This window comes from Rhinopithecus bieti, unplaced genomic scaffold, assembly GCF_001698545.2.
Source record: "Rhinopithecus bieti isolate Rb0 unplaced genomic scaffold, ASM169854v2 scaffold_425, whole genome shotgun sequence".
In the NCBI taxonomy this organism is placed as follows: Eukaryota; Metazoa; Chordata; class Mammalia; order Primates; family Cercopithecidae; genus Rhinopithecus; species Rhinopithecus bieti.
In genome coordinates, this window is record NW_016803361.1 from 234,316 (window position 1) to 255,630 (window position 21,315).

At 42.9% G+C, this 21,315-nt stretch overlaps 1 protein-coding gene and 1 long non-coding RNA gene across 3 annotated transcripts in view; one reads left to right on the forward strand and one right to left on the reverse strand.

The window, feature by feature from the left end:
• LOC108534478 (uncharacterized) overlaps positions 1-13,569 on the reverse strand; it is a 15,644-nt gene extending 2,075 nt beyond the window's left edge. The window contains exons 1-2 of the long non-coding RNA XR_001886992.1: positions 13,472-13,569; positions 5,818-5,993 (exon numbers count right to left, since the gene is read on the reverse strand). This is a non-coding gene — a long non-coding RNA (uncharacterized LOC108534478). The remainder of the gene's footprint in view (positions 1-5,817; positions 5,994-13,471) is intronic.
• DNTT (DNA nucleotidylexotransferase) overlaps positions 11,209-21,315 on the forward strand; it is a 35,583-nt gene continuing 25,476 nt past the window's right edge. For both annotated transcript variants that reach the window (XM_017879831.1, XM_017879840.1), the window contains exon 1: positions 11,209-11,579. In XM_017879831.1, the coding sequence (XP_017735320.1) occupies positions 11,356-11,579 (224 nt within the window). In that variant the 5' untranslated portion in view covers positions 11,209-11,355. The remainder of the gene's footprint in view (positions 11,580-21,315) is intronic.

Consider the following 21,315-nt stretch of genomic DNA (forward strand, 5'->3'; position numbering starts at 1 on the left):
CACCCCCAACCCCACCTCCACCCTTTGGGATTCAGATTCTATTAGTGTGCAGTGGAGCCTGGTTACTGATATTTTAAAAACTCAGGTAGTTTATTGTGTAGCCAGGATTGTGAACCAAAGTTCTATGTAGAGAACAAACATGTATGTAACAATGTATTCATGTAACAGGCAAACTGGTTTTTTGTTTGTTTTTGCTTTGTATCCATTGCTCTGGACTGAATGTTTGTTTCATCCACAAATTCACATGTTGTTGCCGTAATCCCCCATGTGAGATTAGGAGTATTCGGAGTTATGCCTTTGGGAGTAATTAGGACATGAGTGTGGAGCCCTCCTGAACGGGATTAGTGCCCTGAAAGGAAGAAACACAAGAGAGATGATCTCTTTCTCCACCATGTGAGGATACAGCAAGAAGGTGACCATCTGCAAAACCAGAGCGAGAGCCCTCACCAGGAAACTTATCAGCTGGCACCTTGATATTGGATTTCCCAGACTTTAGAATGGAGAGAAATACATTTCTATGGTAATTTTGTTATAGCATCCCAAAGTGACTAAGACACCCTGGTGATCTGGGAGACTCTAATGTGTGGAATTTACCTAGTTTTCCTGTAAGAGCTGCCAGCCTCCTCTTGGATTTTCCTGGCACTCTTCCCCTTCTCTCCCTGTGCCCTTCTCCTAAGTTGTCTGAGGCAAACCTCTTCCTCCAGTAGATGTTTTTGCTGTTGGACACTCTTCTGCCCTTTCTAATAGAGCTGAGATTTACTAGTAGGACATAGGTTTACTTCCTCTGAGACTAAGTAACCTGCTCTCTCAGAAAGCTTTGGAAAGGAGCTAGGCCCTTTTTCACCAAGTTAAAACATTTTGGTTAAATATAATCACACCATTTGGCACCTAATTATAAACTATTACCCCACAACTTAAAATACTGAATATGAGATTTTCTGTTATTTTAAAAGGTAAACAATTACTCACAGACCTTTATAAAAAAGATTACTATGTTGAAAGTGAGTCCCCACTTCCCCCTACCCCCATCAAATTATCCTGACTGAAAAACACATGTTTAAAATAAATGTCTCAAATTCATTGCATTGAGAGCTGAGTTTGGTACCAAATTCACAATGTGACTTTGTTTCTGCTGGGCCGTTGAACCCCTTTTTCCTCCCAGGTGGTGATGAAAGACTTTCACTTCCTGGCAAAGAATAAAAGAGGGTTTTGGCTGCATCCCCAGCAAAACCAGCTTTCGATAAATGGTTTGGCACAAATACTTGTGGGTCTGAGCTCTCCCCTTCTATGCATTAAGGGTGTATCATTGACAGAATTGTCACTGGTCTCTCTGGATGGAAGAGGAATGGTGTTCACAGCCTATGATTTGGGCCTGTCCTCTATGTACAAAGACATGTGCTAAGCCCTCTAAGGCATACAAAGAAGGTTACACTCTAAATGGGAAGACAAGCCATACTTGTGTATATAAAGGAAGGCGGTCAGGGGCAGAAGGTAACTAAAATAGGGTAAGTATCAACAATGTGTTCTTAGGGTGAGTTCCCAGGAAACCAGACCTGAGATGGGAATTTGTGTGCAGAAGTCTATTGGGGATGCCCTTGGGATCATCACCTATGGGGGCATGAAGGAGTAGATTGGGCAGAGAAAGAGTTGAACCACGATTTGGTTACAGTACAGATCTCAGCCAATCTAATAAGATGCTCTAGAGTTAGGCTGGTCTTTCAGAGTTGTCACCCCTTGAAACGAGATGACCTGGCCTTTGTAATCTTCCCCCGATCGTTAACCAACAAGTGGAGGGGCCTGTCCTTAGGCAGGTGTCTGTCTTTGTCAGTGAGCTATCACCTCCTAACACTAAGCCATCAGCTCTGCCATTGTCAGTGGCAGAAGGAATGGTGCCTCCCTCCTGAAGAGGGCTCTGGGCAGCTCACCACAGCATCCACTACAGCGGGGGATCTGTGACCTTGAGGATAAATGTGTTTTTGTTGTTGTTGTCGTTTTGTTTTTTATTCTTTGTTCTTTATTCTATTCTTTGTAACCTTCTTCGTATGCCTTAGAGGACTTGGCACATGTCTTTGTACATAGATGACAGGCCCAAATTATAGACTGTGAACACCATTCCTCTTCCATCCAGAGAAACCAGTTACAAGATGGAGTCTTGCTCTGTTGCTCAGGCTGGAGTACAGCAGTGTGATCTTGGCTCAGTGCAACTCCGCCTCCTGGGTTCAAGTGATTCTCCTGCCTCAGCCTCCTGAGTAGCTGGGATTATAGTTGTGTGCCACCATGCTCAGCTAATTTTTGTATTTTTAGTAGAGACAGGGTTTCATCATCTTGGCCAGGCTGGTCTCAAACTCCTGACCTCAACTAATTCTCCTTCCTCGGCCTCCCAAAGTGCTGGGGTTGCAGGCATGAGCCACCGTGCCTGGGCCAAGGATAAATGTTTATAGCACGAGGTAAAAAAGGTACATTACTAAGGCACTGGGAGTAACTGGGGAATCTGAAGCATATTGTTATGATCAGTCTCTATTTGCTATTCTTTTCACTCTGATAAGACTGTCTCAATCCCCTAGTGTTATAAACACTACAAATACTACTATAGCATAAAATGCCCTCCATAAGATCCAGTAAACAATAACTGAAATATTTAACTGACTCTTTTCAAACCATAAAGGTCAAACACATTTCAAGTTTGGTTTAATTCTATTTTACAATTTTGGTTTTATAACCCAAAACTATTGTTTTCCAGTTCACTGCCTAAATAATTGTGAGATTCTCTCTGTCTCTCTCTCTCTTTATTTATTTATTTATGAAATAGGATCTGGCTCTGTTGCCCAGGCTGGAGTGCAGTGGCACAGTCATGGCTCACTATAGCCTCAACCTCCTGGGTTCAAGCAATCCTCCTGCACCACCACACTCAACTAATTTTTTTACTTTTATTTTTGTAGAGACAGGGTCCTGCTTTGTTGCCCAGGTTGGTCTTGAGCTCCTGGTCTCAAATGATTCTCCTACCTCAACCTCCCAGAATGCTGGGATTACAGGCATGAGCCTGGCCTCAATTTTTTTTTTAAGGTAGACTTTTTTTTCCAGTAGTTTTTGGGGAACAAGTGGTGTTTGGTTACGTGGATAAGTTTTTTAGGTGTGATTTCTGAGATTTTGATGTGCCCATCCTCTCTCCTTTTAAAATGATTTCTTTATGATCTGCCTCCTTGGTCTGGCACATTTATGCCTGTTTCGATCACTACCATCATTAGTTTCTTTCAGATCTTGCTAAAATGTCACCTCCTCAATTAAGCCTAACTGAATAATCTTAGACTGCCACCCCAACCCGATCCTGGCATGCCCTGTCCCCTTTATTTCTCTCTACAGCATTTATCACCATCTGGCCTGCTTGAGATTCTTGAATAATTTTATTTATTGTTTGTTTCCTTCCAGTAACAGACAAGTATGTAAATCTCATGAAGCAGGGATTGTTGTATTCACTCTGTATTACTAATGCCTAGAAGTGCCTGGCACATAGTAGGCACGTAGTCAATATGAGTTGAATGAATGAATGGTACCAGTTGAAGCTTCCACGGTTCTCTTCTGGCCATTTGCAATAGTGACCCAGCTGGAGTAGCAGCTTCAGATCTCTGTACCTTCAAGGAGTCCCGTTCTGGACCATGGTACATACACATCACTGCAGGGCTGCCCCTCTGTGGCCCTGCCTCAGGCCTGCCACTGTCCTGCTCGGAAGCTCCCATGACTTCTCAGTGCCAACTCAGGCTCTGGGCGGTCTGTGAGGTCTGCTCCAAACCTGGCTTCTCTCCGTTTCCCCCATCTGCTCAAATCCTTCCAGCCCTCCCGGCCCATGACAGGCTCCCTCCCCTGTGAGTGCCCTTCCTGCCACCTTTTCCCGCCCTCCTCTGAATTCCTCCAGCAGATGAGTGTAAGGGGACAAGTTAAACATCTTCCAGGGCCTTCTGAGGAATGTGAGGATAAATGGTAAAGCACTTCACAAAGCCTAACGTCTTTAGAGATGACTATTATTACCCGTATGTTTGATAATATTATTGTATCATAAACTTCTCAATTCAGTTATATATGTCTGGAAGGTTGGAGCTAAAGCATCAAGCCAGATTCTCCAGTTTACCAGTAATAAAGCTGATCTTGTGACTCTGGTCACAGTGGTGTGCTGGAGTCAGCTGATGCCAGTTCACAAGAACCCATGGTCAAATGTTCTGGAATTTTGCAAGCCGGCTGCTAAACATTCACATGCACCCCACTACCAACAGACCCATGCTTGTTTCGCACTCAGTTCGTAAGCCCCAGGAGAGAAAGATGTGTTTAACTGCTTACCTTAGAGACATTATCAGTCAAGAACAAGAATTAAAAGGATGTGGTGAAAGAAGTGAAGGAGCAGTTTGGGGAGTGATAATGAGTAGTTCTGTTTTGGGAATTTTGAATAATATTTTTCAGTGGAATATAAATGGGTCTGGTGCTCAAGAGAGAGAAATGGGCTAGAGATAAAGATTTGGAAGTTATGGGATATTGGCAGGACTAGAGGATTTTACCCCCAGATACCCAGGAGCCATGGCCCCAACCACTGATCCACAGCACAAGGTCTATCATCTCGCCCAGGCTCTGTTCTCATTCTCTCCAGTGGCCCCAAGTCACATCTTATGGTAATTGTCTCCTGATTGCTTCCCTTCTTTCTCCCTCACCAATTCACCCCATTCATTATTGCCTGATTAATTTCCCTAAGGCACCATTTTGGTCACCTTCAGTGTTTGCTTAAACACCTTCCACAGCTCCTAACTCTTTACAAATAAAATCTCAACTCTCCTATTCAAATTTGTCCTTGAAGCAAATCCCTGTACTTTCTCCCCTCCATGCCTGATATTCATGCTGTCACCCATAATTTTGTATACAGCTAAGTTTAATACACATTTTGGAATAAAGACTAGAAGTCACAAATAAGCTGCTGTTGTACATCAATTCCATTGTTCTAACTATCACTTCTTACCTTGTAGATGAAGGTGAACCCCTGTTATAACTAAAATTTCTCGTTCTTGTTAGACACCCAACATGTATAGCTACCGAATGCTTCTTAATGGCAAGAAACAAATTTTCCAAGCTTTATTTTTCATTCAAGACACTCTGCACATGTTCCTGGCAAGGCAGTTCTAAGCTCCAGAAGACACTTGCTGCCAAGAACCAAACACAGCTGTTCAGGCAACAGAGGAAGCTGGTGCTCGGTGAAAAACCGAACCAAAACAAAACCCTGCCCGCACATTTGAGGATGGCACAGGTCCCAGATCTACACCTTGAAATGAATAGATGATACAAGATATTTGATATAAAAGAAAATAAAAGTGCCGGAAACAGAAGTTTTCTCTCTCAAACTGACTTCCTCCACTGTGCCCAGAGAATAACAACAGGACTCCTAAGGATAAAAATAACGTTTGCTGATGGGGAGAGGACTGCTTCTCCACTGAACCATAGAAAACCTAAAATCCTCCCCATTGTTTCTTGCCCCATACACTTGTACTCAATAAAGATCTGTAAGAATGATCATGTGGAGACTAAATATTACCCAAAATGGAAAAAATTTAAGAACAATCCCAAACTAAGAGGAGCAGCGGCTACCTGGGAGTATCAGCACCGAGGCCAGTGAGCTGCTGTGTTCTTTGTTTCCTCATAGCCATCATCACCCGAACAGGCAGGAGCACTGGTCACATCTGCCAGCATCATGGTGTTGGCAGCGTGGAGGGGAGGACAGAACAGTGGCCCAGCTCCCATGTGGACCAGGCAGGCAGTTGTCATGCTATCTTATTCATCACTTACATTGTGAAGAAGTTGGCACTATGACTGCTATTTTACATGTTGGAAGCTGTGATCCCCCCACGGGGTAAGAGAATGGCTCAAGCTCACACATCTGGCAAGTAGCAGGAGGTTCAGGCTTGTGCAGCTCCTTAGGCACCAACACTTCCAGTTGCGTTGAGAAGGGTGCTGTAGGTGCTCTAAAAACAAACAAATAAAAGGTAAGCATGCTGAGAATATAATGGGTGAACACAGTTTATTACAAACCTTTAATGTTCTAACACACATTGTATAGAGTTTCTCTGGTTTCCCTACACTTAATTCACTACAGAATTTTTGTTTTGCCTGGAACACTTCATGGGACCAGTGTTCCCATGAATCATTGCAGGACACCCCTCTGGTCTCATTAGAATCCTAGGTCTGTTTTATTTTTTTGTCTTGTTTTATTTTCTTTTTTGAGACAGGGTCTCACTCTGTTACCCAGACTGGAGTTCAGTGTCATGAACAGGGCTCTCTGCAGCCTCGACCTACTGGGCTCAAGTGATCCTCCTGTGTCAGCTGTTCCTAAGCGGGCCTGGCACCACTTTTGGAAGAGTCTAGGGAAAGCAAAAGGCCATTGGGAAGGACTGTGACAGGGTTACCTACAAAGTATATGGGAACACAGGGAAGGGAAGGGGGAACAAGGAGAAACCTGGGCTATTACAATAGCAATGGACAGTTGTGGGAACTTGCATGCCAGTGCTCTTTGAAGTGCTTTAGTCCTCATAGGCACCTGTAAGATAGAAATCATTCTAACTTCCATTGCAGAGATAAGAGAAATGAAGCACAGAAAGGTTTGGTAACTTGCCCAAGGTCACACAGCTCATAAATGTCTGGGTTTTGATTTCAGGTCATCTGGTTCCTTAACACATGTATTCTACTTGCTCATATTGAAGGGACATTTAATTGGGAATGTTTAAGATGGAGAAAGGTGGTCGTGGCAGAAGATTTATATCACAGTTGCCCAAGCAGTGTAAAAGCTTAATAACAATATCAACGGCCAGGTGCAGTGGCTCATGTCTATAATCCTAGCACTTTGGGAGGTCAAGGCAGGTGGATCACCTGAGGTCGGGAGTTTGAGACCAGCCTCGCCAACATGGAGTAACCCCGTCTCTACTAAAAATACAAAAATTAGTCGGGTGTGGTGGCGTGGACCTATAATCCCAGCTACTCAGGAGGCTGAGGCAGAAGAATCACTTGAACCTGGGGGTTGGAGGTTGCAGTGAGCGAAGATCATGCCACTTCAGCCTGGGCGAAAGAGTGAGACTCCATCCCAAAATTAAATAAATAAATAAATAAATAAATAAATAAATAAATAAATAAAATCAACTACATTTGAATTTGAATTTGTTCTTCAAACACTTACTAGTCAGCCTAACTTACCAGGTACTGTACTATGGTGCTGGGGATTCAGCTGTGAATACAGCAAGACTTATAGTCCAGCGTGGGGTGTACACAAAGGATTAAATCATTACAACACAGGATGGCACATGCTTTCATGGGCAGAGAGGCACAGAAGACTGTGGAATCAGGAAAGGCACCTGACTCACACTTAGGATAGCCCTTTGATGCTGTATTAAGGATTTTTCACTCTAGATGCTGCTCAAAAGAAGGAATGGATGGTATGGAGATGTTTCAGAAGGACCACACCTTCTTGTCCACAGATCCACACTAATAGCTTGGAATTGTAGAAAGGCCCCAGAATGGCCTGACCACTGCACACTGTGGTCCTCCTTTTGAAGGTTCTTCTCCAGGAAGTGCAGGGCTCTGGGGCCTCCCTGCTCTCTGCCCCAGGCTTAGTGCAGATGTAGTAACAACCCTTTAACTGGGAGTCTCCACAACCATCAACCAGCACATCATGTAATCCTGGGTGTGGCAAGAGTAGGAATACTTCCTTCCAAATCCCATGTGCTCCCTTGCATTTCCAAGCCCTGCTGCAGTTAGGTGGGACTGCATGACTAGTTCTGGCCTGTGGGCTATGACCAGCAAGAATGTCTATCATTTCTGAGACAAAGCTTTTAATTGCTGATGCAAGACATCCTCATCTCAGTGCTCTCCTCCCTGCCACGGTGACTGAGATGGGCTCATAGCTCAGGTGGTACAGGTACACAAATGTGAAACCTCCATCAGCCTGAGTCTTGAATGGAGCAGAATTCTCCACCAAGTAGCATAAGCAAATAAACTTTTCTTAAGACACTGAGATTTGGAGATTACTGACCAATCTAGTAGATCAAGGAGAGTGCTCAACATCTGATGCAAAGAGCTTCGGAAAATTGTTGTATAGTAGGAAGAAATCAATTCCTGCTATTGGCAGCAATGCCAAAGAGGATAAGGGAACTCTGTATAGTGTTTTATTATTTTCGAGGCACTTCATGAGCACGATTTAACTGAGTTCCTGAAAAGGCAATGAGACATCTGTGTTCTCAGACCTTATTTCACACCTCCCTTCACCACAGGGGATTGGTTTCACTACATTAATGGCTGAAAAAGCAAAAAGAGGACATTGAGGTAACTCAGAGAAAGAAACTGCAAGAAGCACACTACACCACTGGGCTAGAGCAACAAAGGGATGGAACCGGGATTGTTGAAAACTGGAAGTTTGGAGCAGGGCTCCCATGGAGCTGGAACACAGATCTTTAACGAGGAAGTGCTGCTTGTCGCCCCTGGTGCCATAGACGTTCATAGGGAAACCTCTGCCGAGCTGGGACCTTTGAGATGTTGCTTAGCTCGTATTGATACCTCTGAAGGGTACAGTAAGGCTGGGTCTGGTTGTGCAGAAAAGACAAAAAGAAAAAGAAAAAAGCTAAAGACTCGAACCAATCACTGCTGTCCGAGTAGAGAACCATTACTGTGAAGACCCTGACAGTAGCAGCAAGCAAACAAAAAAGGTCATCTCTTTCCTCTTGTCCAGACTTTTAGTCTCCCTCTGGTATCGCCATTGGCAGAGCCTGACATAAAGTCAGCTGGCAAATGAGAAAGAGAATTTGCTAAGTCCTGGCCTCAACCTCATGGAATCCACCACAAAAAAAGGTAGATTTGCAGCCGAGAGATGATAGCCTGATAACCAGACAGGCATCGGTACATTTGAAATTTTTGTTGGTAATCTTTTCAATACCAGTGACTCAAAGCAAATTAAATATGACATTGGATGATTTAATAGTTTTACAAAACATATATATCTGATTTCAGATTGAACTGGAATGTCTCTGAAAACAAAACATAAATTACTATGAAGTGACATTTATTGAAAGGGCTACCTTTGTGTCATGCACTCTGCCCAGCAGGTTATGTGGGCTATCTCAGTCCTCATTTTACAGATAAGGTAAAGCTGAGGCTTAAAGAAGTTAAGCAACTTGTTTTGAAGCTTCAAAGCAATAGAGACAGAATTTTTATGGGCAGCCTGACGAAGCCTGAGCTGTTAGCCACATCTCAGTACTACCTCCACATTCTCTTTACTGCTTAGGTGGCGCGCCATTACCATTAGGTGGCTATACCTTGGAAACAAACACAACAACCCCAGATTCTTGCTAGAATGATTTACATACTCCCTGCTGCAGCACCATTTGGCAGCTACGACTGCATTCTAACATGAAGCATTCAGCTCTTCAGTAACCAAACACCTAATAGTGAGGATCAAAATGGACTCTCATCTCCCAGTTGATCTCTAGCAAACAGTCATAGCATCTGGGAATTTCAGAGCTGTATTATAGGCCCTTACCAGATGTCTGAATTCCCTTCTGTTACAGCTCGATAAACAGTTATCCAGCACCTGTTTGAATACTTTTCATGACATGTAACATACAACTGTATAAAGCTGCTCTCTGTATATTTTTAGACAGCTGAGTGACTAAACAGTTCTTACTTGAGGAGAACTGGAATCTATTACTCTACAAGTTCCACCTGAAGATTTCCGATTTTGCTTTCTTGAGCAACACAGAGTGCTTTGCCCATGACTTAAGGCAGCTGTCACGTCACTCTTCCCCTAGCAGGGTTGTGAGGTGCTCATGTGCTTTTGGAGATAGCAAAAGTCTCAAATAACATGGCACAGACAGCCAGCCATGGTGGCTCACACCTGTAATCCCAGCACTTTGGGAGGCCGAAGTGGGATGATCACCTGAGGTCAGGAGTTCGAGACCAGCCTGACCAACATGGTGAAACCCCATCTCTACTAAAAATACCAAAATTAGCCAGGCGTGGTGGCATGCACCTGTAATCCCAGCTATTCAGGAGGCTGAAGTAAGAGGATCGCTTGAACCCAGGAGGCGAAGGTTGCAGTGAGCCGAGATTGTGCCACTGCACTCTAGCCTGGGCAACAGAGTGAAACTCCATCTCAAAAAAAAAAAAAAAAAAAAGAGGGACAAAGGGTGTTGGAGAAGACAAGTACAGAGGAAAGCTCCTTGGTGGTTAAGAGTGTGTCTTTTAAAATCAGACAGATCTGAGTCCAAATCCTAGCTCAATCATTTCTCAGTTGTGACAATTCAGTAGCTCTGTGACCTTGGGCAAATTGTTTAGCCAAATGAGAAAGGTAGGACCACCTGACAGTGGTATTGTGAGGATCCAGTCAGCTAAGGCTGGTAGGTGCTTACCTTGGCCATGTAGCAGATGCTCAGGAAATGAGATCTATAGCGTGTATTAATGAAAGACAAATTTAATTTTGCACATAAAGTTATGAAATGTCTCCTTATGGCAGTGATTCTGATCTAAAAGTCATACCATCCCACTGAAGAAGACCTATTTTAGGGTTTATAACAGACTACACTCTGGACAAACTTAATCCACTTAAAAAAACTAATAAATGTATACAGCATTTGCAATCCAAAGAACTGAATTCAAGATCTGGTTTGGCCCCTTATTCTGTGATCTTGAATAATTGAGCCTTGGTTCTCTTGTTTATAAAATGTACCTATGTAAGTGAACAGGTGGTAAATGCCCACCGTGAAATACTATGGAGCAGTTAGAAGCAGCAGAGCAATTAGAACACAGACCTGGAAAACATAGTTCCTAGTGAAATAAAAAGGTGATTGGCAGAATGAGAAATGTGACAATGTCATTTATGTAAAATCAAAACAACCACAAGCAGAATAGAACACCCATGCAAATTACAGACATCTAGTACAGTGTCATGATTGTCTACAAAAGGAGGAGAATGCAAGTGAGTTGGGAGGTTTAAAAGGGATGAATAAATAAAGACCACAGAGGGGCCTCAGTACATTTAGAAACAAATAACATGCAAACCATGCTTCCCTACCTTCCTCACAAGGTTACTCTGAGGAGCTAATGAGATTGTGCGTATGAAAACAAAGGTTAATTGACTGTCTTCATTATGATCTCCATATTGGACAAATGAACTGAACAGAGATAAAAATTCCCCATCATACTTTGGCAGGAAGCTGTTGCCAGGGCAGCACCCGTGAAGCCCTGCCCTGGCTTCAGAGTCTGCTGCTGAGATGACATCAAAACCCTTCATGTAGGAGGGTGGCAGTCTCCTTCCCTTCTGGAGACACCACCTGACGGGCCAGCCAGATGCAGCAGCAGCCTCTTCCCATGGATCCACCACGAGCATCCCACTTGAGCCCTCGGAAGAAGAGACCCCGGCAGACGGGCGCCTTGATGGCCTCCTCTCCTCAAGACATCAAATTTCAAGATTTGGTCGTCTTCATTTTGGAGAAGAAAATGGGAACCACTCGCAGAGCGTTCCTCATGGAGCTGGCCCGCAGGAAAGGGTTCAGGGTTGAAAATGAGCTCAGGTAGGACAGCATCGATCTTGCTTTGTAAATAGGCAGGGGCTTTGTGAATAACTTCTTGGGAACCCAAGGGACCTGTTTTTTCTTCCACATGTGGAAGAGGCGATCTTCCCACTGGAGAATAGCAGATTTGAAATCAAGGAACAACTAGTTAAGGAAAACGAGATAAGTGGGGACTGAATACAATTATATTGAAACTAGTTGACACCAAAAGATGAGATAAATTTTTTATTTTTTGCTCTTCACTCCTATGAGATGCGTTATTTAGGGATGATAAGCAGAACACTAATTGGTAAATGTAATGCTGAACTACTCAATTTTATTCTTGACCAAATTGAACAAAGTATCACTGAGTTCAATAAAAAAAGTTTTGGCTACTTTGATGCAGAAAGTATGATTTGGTTGCTTGGCTCTTACCTATACATCTGGGCGTGCTAAGGCAACTAGCATCTGTGGTGGGCTAGGATGACTAGCCAGCTTACCACAGGCACCCAGATGTGGCCTTGATCAAGTTTTTCCAAAGAGCGGTCCCAGTGGGGTTCTTAGAAAGAGAGATGCTGGGTAAAGATGTATTCACTGTTAAGACAGCTCTGTCCAGGGGTGACAGACACCACACTGAGTTAGATGTAATCAGAGCCCAGGCAAGGAGGTAATGGAAGCATTTGGACCACATAGATTGGTTCACTCACTAATCCACTCACTTTGAACAGCAATTATTCTTGTTGTTTTTCTAACTGCTGTATAAACTTTTCACTGGTCTCAAATAGATGAAGAGAAAACAAAACAAAATCCAGAAACAAATGGTATTATAACCTTTACATAAGTGATGGTTCTGGATTAAACTGTTAAGGGGCTTGCAATGAAGGAGTAATGGTTTATGCAATTGACTACTTTGACTGTGCAGGGAATAAATTGACCACAAATTTTCAGAAAAACTATAAAAATTTTATATGAAAAGACATTTTGATTGTAAAAGTAGTCTTTGATATTTGAAAATAAAACTGACAACCATGTCATGCAGAAGAAATGTCAGCTTTCAAGTGTTGAGGAGACATATTTCAAAAGTCAATTTTTAGATATATTCACGTTCACAGCACTATGATTCATATGATATTGACTTTTCATTCATTTTTTGCTAAAATGCCCCATTCAGAAATTCCTGAGTTTCCCATGGCCTTTCTTCCGCCTGATTTCTCTCTTTGCAAGGTCTCCTTTTCTCTCTTGCTGCCTCTTTTTAACCTCCTACAGCCACTCTGAATCTCATTTTCTAACATCTGTTCCAAGAAAATCCTACATTTCATCTAACTGTTAAGCCTGCCTAATCTTATGGACTTACATAGAAGGTTAGAGTTGGAGAAGACAGGAAGATTATATAGGTAAAGAAGCCAAAAAAAAAAGATTTCTTTTCCTTTTTTTTTTTTTTTTTTTGAAGGAGTTCCGCTGTGTTGCCCGGGCTGGAGTGCAGTGGCACAATCTCGGCTCACTCCGCCTCCCAGGTGCAAGTAATTCTTCTGCCTCAGCCTCCCGAGTAGCTGAGACTACAGGCACGTGCCACCACACCCGGCTAATTTTTGTGTTTTTAGTAGAGGCAGGGTTTCACTATGTTGACCGGGATGGTCTCTATCTCCTGACTTCGTGATCTGCCCGCCTTGGCCTCCCAAAGTGCTGGGATTACAGGCATGAGCCACCATGTCTGGCCACAAATAGATTTTTTAAAAAAGAAATTAAAAGCCTTTGCAAATATGGAACTGCTTTTCATGGTAAAGAAATTTGGCAAGGGTTAGGCAGGAAGGAAAGAGCCAGAAGTGCCACTTACTGGAAAGCTCTCCATTGAAACGTCCAAGCTTCCAGCAAGGACCCACTGATTTATTATAGACACAGCAATGAATACATACGTGGCAGCTGAGGCAGGCACTCAGGAAGATGATGGGAGGTAAGTTTCTTCTGTTGGCAGGACAGCTGAAGAGGCAGCTACATGCCCCAGATGCCTGCTGCCAGAGACCAAGCCCAGCTGCTCAGGAGGCAGAGGAAGCTAACTGGTGCATGGTGAGCAAACTGCTGCTGTGCATGTGATGATGGCAAAGTTCCCAGGCTGGTAGCTCAGAAGACACATTAAATACAAATGTGCTCTATGGCGCAAAAATAAACCACAGGAAGTAGAAGTTCTAGGTCTCAAACGGAATTTCTGTACATAGATATATAGACTTTAATTGGATAGAAAAATAAAAATTATTGTAGGGTAAAAATCTCTAGATAAGAAATTTAGAAACCTCAAATCCTGGCTCTGAGCCTCCCCAGCCATGGGGTATGGGGCACGGTCCCCTCTCTTCCCATTGATCTTAGTATCCTGATAAATGGCCTGTCTGATGTGATCACCAAATGAGATAATGCATGTCAATGTGCTTTGATAAACTAAAACAGTTAGACAGATGTAAAGTGTCATTATTTTCTTGTGAATTGCTGGATCCATTGACCTTTACAGCAAAACCCTAAGGAACGGGCTCTCCCTCCACAATATGAACTAGGTCAAATGATATAAACTAATAGAACAAAGACAGGAAGGAAACCCATCAACATGTTATAAGTGGTTTTTTGGGGGTGGGGGTTAGTAGGGAGAGATTATGGCTGTTTTTATTTTCTGTGTTTTCCAATATATTTATTTATTTTTTTGATACGGAGTCTCGCTGTCTCCCAGGCTGGAGTACAGTGGCGCGATCTCAGCTCACTGCAACCTCCACCTCCCAAGGTTCAAGCAATTCTCCTGCCTAAGCCTCCCGAACAGCTGGGACTACAGGCGTGCATCACTATGCCCAGATAATTTTTTTTATTTTTAGTAGAGATGGGGTTTCACCATGTTGGCCAGGATAGTCTCTGTCTCTTGACCTCGTGATCCTCCCGCCTTGGCCTCCCAAAATGCTGGGATTACAGGAGCACTGTGCCTGGCCTCCAATATATTTTTTACAATAAGCATATATATATATATATTTTCACATATACATATATAAAAAATATGTATATATAAGTGTATATATATACATATATGTATTTTTTTTGAGACAAAGTCTTATTTTGTCACCCAGGCTGGAGTGCAGTGGTGCCATCTGGGCTCACTGCAACTTCCATCTCCCAGACTCAAGGGATCCTCCCACCACAGCCTCCCAAGTAGCTGGGACTACAGACGCAGGCCACTGTGCCCGGCTAATTTTTGTAGAGATGGGGTTCCACCATGTTGCCCAGGCTAGTCTCGGACTCCTGGCTCAAGTGATCCTCCTGCCTTGACCTCCCAAAGGATTACAGGTGTGAGCCAGCATGCCCAGGCTACAATAAGCATGTATTTTAAAAATAAAAATAACAAAGAAATCTGTTTTTTCAGCTGATAGGCAACAATTTCATTGCTCCTAACACATTCTTTTGCTGCCAGGAGGATTAAATTAGAGGAAAAACCTGATTCCTGCTTTACCTGGGCCTGAACACACAAATTAGAAATGGTGTACCTCAAAGTGTTGCACTGTCTGGAGCTATTTCATTCTCCAACATGCATGCAACATATCTGGGTGAGGTTTCGCTAACATTTATGCTATATTGCAAAATACGTGCCATTCAGTGTGCCATAGGAAGCTGGTTTTAAAACGTAGATCAGGGAAAGTATTAAAACTCTTGAGGTATTTTTGCATATTTATTAAAAGAATACTGAATTTTATTCCATGGCTAACTTCCTAAATTTTAGAGCAACTTGTCACCCAGGTCGAGCTGGAGAAGGATCAGAACCTACTACTTGTCACTTTATTTCATCCTGGGTTCCAATACATAGAGCTATTTTAAAATTTCATTCTGTCACCAATCCTCCTCCATAAACACATTAGTTAAGCTCTCTGTGTCTTGACCCAAATCATTGGTGTTGAGGAAGAAAATGCACGGCCAGGAAGGTTGGTTCTCCATCTTTGCATCTCCCTAGCAGTTTAACACTTGCCAAGTTCCATTATTCAAGCAGCTTGACATGACCAGAGGATACTGTCATCTTTCGTAGACTTCCATAGTTTATCTACAAGGGTGCCACTGGAAGGCATTGTCTTCAATGAAAGCAAGATGCAGCATCATGTCATCACCAATAAAGGGCTTTGTTAGTACCCACTCTGTGCAGTATTTGTCAGGTTGTGGAGACACAAAAGAGTGGAAGGCATGAGTCCTGCAAACAAGCAGCTTACAGTCAGACAGGAAAGTCAGGAATTGTACCTTTGTTGCCACCTGGAATTAGAAAAGTAGCATAGCATATTTCAAGTTTGAACGAGTTTTCTTTAGAAAAAAAAACTAGCATTTGCCTGCTCATTTTTTTACTTTTAGTCTTCTAGTATTATTTTGGTCTAGTTTTATCTAAACTGGCTGCTTGCACTTTCCATCCAGACACTATATAATGTTTGACATGTGGATTCTGTCTCACTCATTATCCCAAAACCATTGCCTCTAAAAGTCCTTGTCAATCTCATGGTAGTAAAATGTATGATTTTTTCCCACCTCAATGTTGGTAAAGACTCTCTCCTTGACCAAACTGTAGCATGGCTTCTAGCAGTTATCCATGTCCCCAGGATGACCCCCTTTAAAATGCCTGCCTGAGAAAGTTCATCACTGCCAGGAGAATGTCCTGTTTATTCCAGTTAAACCCTGGCAATAGGCAGCTGGCCCCGTGAACCCTCTCTTAAAGCAGTTACTTAGAAAGTTGCAATGATAAATCCTTTCCCTGTCCCTTTGAGACATAAATCTTCTAACCATCCAGAACTGTCTTCCAAGGATCTGAGAAAAGCAACTCTTCAAGGAGACAACTCCGAGTTTCAGATTCTGTGGGAGGGTGAGGGCCTAACTTCAGAGGACCATGCTCTAATTTACACCACAAAAGTTTGCTTCTCCTCCAGATAAGCTCCAATTAACAAACCCAGATGGCCTAGTCACAGGGACCAACACCCCTACTACCCCTCAGGGCTTTCCCCTAGCAGCACACCCCAGTTTTTTAAAAGTCTCATGCCTTTTGTTCCCATAAAGTTGAATTCACTTCACACTGGAACCTCTTTCCTATTGCCATCATTATGACTGGACAAAACCATCCTTCCCACTTTAACTAGTACCCAGGTTTGTTTGTCTTTAGCAATGTTCTATTCTACACTTCAAATTTATGGTGTCTGAAATCAAAATATTCAAAGTCATTGTTTGCAAAATAAGCAGAACACCAGTTGAAGGAGGTCAGTTACCTGCTTTAGAAAATAAAAGTTGAACTGGCCACTCCCCAGGCCTCTTCCAGGTCCAGAATCCAAACACCGCTTATCTGGTTTTCTTTACAGTTTTTCTCGCTCTTTCCCCACTACCTTGAGTGCCTTCTCCCTTTACCTCTCTGCTTCCAAGACCTTAGACTCCTGAAAGCCCCCAGAGAGAAGCCTTCCTGTCATGCGTGTCCGTGCAAAGACACCACCAACAGGCTTTGTGTGAGCAACAAGGCTGTTTATTTCACCAGGGTGCAAGCGGGCTGAGTCCGAAAAAGGAGTCAGCAAAGGGTGGTGAGATTATCATTAGTTCTTATAGGTTTGGGATAGGCGGTGGGGTTAGGAGCAATTTTTTGTGGGCAGAGGGTAGATCTTCTTACAAAGTACATTCTCGAGGGTGGGGAGAATATTACAAAGTATCTTCTTAATGGTGGGGGAGAATATTAAAAAGTATCTTCTTAAGAGTGGCGAGGGTGTGTTGTCACAAAGTCAATTGATCAGTTAGGGTAGGGCAGGAACAAATCACAGTGGTGGAATGTCATCATTTGAGGCTATTTTCACTTCTTTTGTGGATCTTCAGTTGCTTCAGGCCCTCTGGATGTGTACATGCAGGTCACAGGGAATATGATGGCTTAGCTTGGGCTCAAGGCCTGACACTTCCTCCCTAGAATGCTGGTGGGAGTCACTGCCTAGGGTGGGCTCCCAGCTTTCCCTTTTGATGAGCAAAGGCTCTTAATCTCATCCAATTACCCCTCTCTGACTCCACGAGGCCACGTGTAGACTTCATCTACAGACTTAGACAATTTTCTTTCAAATAGGAGGCCTCAAGAAATATTTGCTCAGAGAATGATTTATCTGGTTAATATAAAACCAGCCCAAGGAACTTGTGTTTACCAAGAGTAATTTTTGTAATGAAATTTTTTTCTGCAATGCATGAGTATTACTTTTGTAATCAGCAACATAATAAATATTTTATTTTTATAACTTCAAGAGCATGAACATGGGATGTAAACTTTACTCTTGCTCCAATCCAAATTACTTTGTATTTCAAAATTTGCGGCTTTAAATTAATAAAAATTTTCTTAATCCCATTTAAGGTGGACCAAAAAAAATCAAGGCAAGATCGTCTCAGTCATAAGTACAGCAGGACTGGAAACAGAATCCTGTCCTTTGTGGTGCTAGTAAGAGTTTGCGATAAAACCAAACATAACCGCCTGATCTTTCTGTTCCAAGGATCCTGAAACAGATTAGTTGCTAAGTGAAATTGGTAGAAGGGTTTTTAAACTGTAAACAGTTCAGTTTAACTGTAAATGACTATTTAAGTCATTGTTTACAAAGTAAGTCCTACTTTGGGAAGAATCAGGAATGACCTCTCCCTGGAAAGAAAACAGCAGGTGACCATCCGTGAGGATCCAGAAAGTCAGACAGAGGGTGGGAAGGAGTCTATGCCTAGGCAAACAAAAATAGCTGCCACTTTCCTCATGGAGGGTTTTTCTAATTATACTTCGTGAAAGGCAGGACTAACTAGGAAAAGAAAGACAGGGAGAACAGAAAAATTGTTACCTGAGGAAAAAAATGCAGAACTAAAGTCTGTGAGTCAATTCCATAACCCAGGGCTTTTCAGACATCTGAGTGCCACAGTCACGATTCTTGTCATATCTTTTACCACATCTATTATTATAATATATACGTCATCTGTTTCTTTTCTTTGTTTTTTTTGGGGGGAGACAGTGCCTTGCTCTGTCACTCAGGCTGGAGTGCAATGGCGCGATCTCAGCCCACTACAACCTCCACCTCCTGGGTTCAAGCGATTCTCGTGCCTCAGCCTCCTGAGTAGCTAGGATTACAGGTGCGTGCCACCACACCCAGTTAATTTTTGTATTTTTAGTAGATATGGGGTTTCACCATGTTAGCCAGGTTGGTCTTGACCTCCAGTGATCCACTCAGTTGGGCCTCCCAGAGTGCTGGGATTACAGGCATAAGCCACCACGCCTGGCCAGTGTGTTTCTTTTAATTGTTCCTAAACTGACTCATTTAAAATAAAATTAGCCTTTTTCTAAGGAATAATATCTATAAAAACTATGATCTGAGATGCATAATTTAAAATATAGATATAAATGAACACGTAGGCCTTTTAAATATTCAGTTGTGTACCTCCTAAAATTATGTCATGTCTCTGCAGAGAAACAAGTACCATGTTGGAAAACATTGCTGTCATTGAGGCCAAAGGCTCAAGTGGGAATCAAATCTAGGCTCTGGCAGTTCAATAGAAAAGATCTTTCTCTACAGTGGTGTTTCTCAAAGTAGAATTGTGGGTTGGTTTTAAAACATAGGTCCTCCCGTGGAGAGAGAGGGGCGATTTCCCTGTCCTTTGCATCTGAGAGGGCTGGTGACTGATTCAACCAGTAAGGTACAGTGGAAGTGACACTGCGTGACTTTCCCTGGAACACAAGCTCTGGGACCCCAGAGCCTCATATAAGACATTGGAGCCTCGTCTTAGACCACATAAAGTTGCTTAGATCCCCAGTCCCTAGTTGCACTGAACCCAGCTTTCCAGCCATCCTCACCAAGGTTGCAGAATGTAGAACCACAGGGAACATCAGCACCTCAGCAGAACAATACAGGACAGAGGGATCACCCAGCCAAGCCTGCCTGAAGTCCTGACCCACAAAATTGTGAGATATAATAAAATAGTTGCCTTTTTAAGCCATTATATTTTGGGATCATTGGTTATGCAACAGTAGATAACGAAAACAGACTGACTATATCAGAATCACCAATGGAGCTTGTCAAAACGCATATTCCTGGGCCCCAGGTGCAATTCCCCAGGGATTCTGAAGTCTGGTAACGGGACTCAGTAATCTGATTTTAACCTAGCTTCCTGGATGTCTCTGGTAGACACTAGAGTTTGAGAGACATTCCTTTAGAGCTATTAATTCATTCATTCATTTATCCAGTCTACCATCATCTTTTTACCATTACTACAAACCTGGCCATGTGCTGGGCTCCAGGGATAACCCAGAGACCATGCCACTGTCTCTGCCCTCAGGGACACCAAGGACCAAGCTGGGCACCTGACAGTCAAGCACTAGTTGAAGGAGGAGACCCTGAATCTTCTTCCCTGTAGGAGGCTGAGGGACCAATCCCAGTTCCCTCAGTATTGCTATAATTGGTTCAAGACCTCCCAAACTCAGTCCAATGCATTAACAATTGGTCGTGGCCAAAGAATTAGGAGAAGATTGAATTCACTGATATTTCAGGAATAGCCGTCTCAGCAGAACCTTGGGATCTCTGAGGTTGAGGTTGGCTACCTGAGGGTTTCTGTCACCTTTTATGATAAGAAGGAAGCCAAGGTCTCTATGGGCAAGGTAGAAACAACTTCAGCCCCAATCACAGATTTATTTGTCCTTGAAAATGACATTCATGTATATTTTCCCCCAAGTAGAAAAGTGACCATAGATAGTTCATTACAGAAAATGAGAAAATACAGAAAAGCATTTCAAACAAGCAAACAAAGCCCCCCTCAGGCATCTAACCACAGTCTAGCAGAACGTTAAGAGGCTGCTTGAGTCAGGTACACCTGGGTTTGAACCCCGGCTTCATGTGAGCTCCCCAGGCTTGGTTTTCTCCTCTGTGATTATATTGCCTGCTGTGCAAGGCTGTTGTGAGGATTAAATAGGAATATCTGCACGTGGGTATGTCATTACCATTATCTTTGCTAATAGGGGAGTATTTCTTTCTAGTCTGATTCTCTTTATATGTCAGTATTTATTGTTGGTTACTTAATAATGCCTTGAGCTCCCTCCCCTCTGTACCCCCCAGCTTTCGAATGTCCCCATCAGAGGCAGGGCTGTGTCCAAAGGAATCCTAGGTGAAGAGATGGTGGTGATGGAGCAGGGGGGTAGGAGTGGATGATGAGAGGCCTGAATTTGGACGATGAGTCCAGGGCTCCCCCTTGACACATCCAACTCCATCGGAGGTTTAGGGAAAACCCAGAGCCCAGAGAGCCTGACAGCTTCCCTATGGCTGCTCCGTCTTGATGTGTGGTTATGGCAGCTGTTCTTTCAGATTTTCTGGGGCAGTGCTACATGTCCTGTAGTCTAGTTTAGTCCATATAATATTGTACATAAAATAGCAAAACATAAATTCTATGTGACAGCAGCAAGGCAATACATTTACTGGTGTTATATAAGAGGTGCTATTCCATCTGTATTTCTGCCCTTGGGAGGAAATCAGTTTTCTTATTATTATGATACTCATCCAGATGTTGTCCCTCTGCAACAGGAGGAAGTGAGCAGCTCCCTCCTTTTCCAAATAACACAAAGTAATGGATGGCCAAACACACAGACTTTGATGACAACAGCTATAAGATCAAATCCCTGCTCCATCAACTAATTATTCGCTGGAAGAAATTTTTAATGTCCCCAAGTTTATCTCTTCCAATTTTTTTTTTTTTTTTTTTTTTTTTTTTTTTTTTTTTTTTTTTTTTT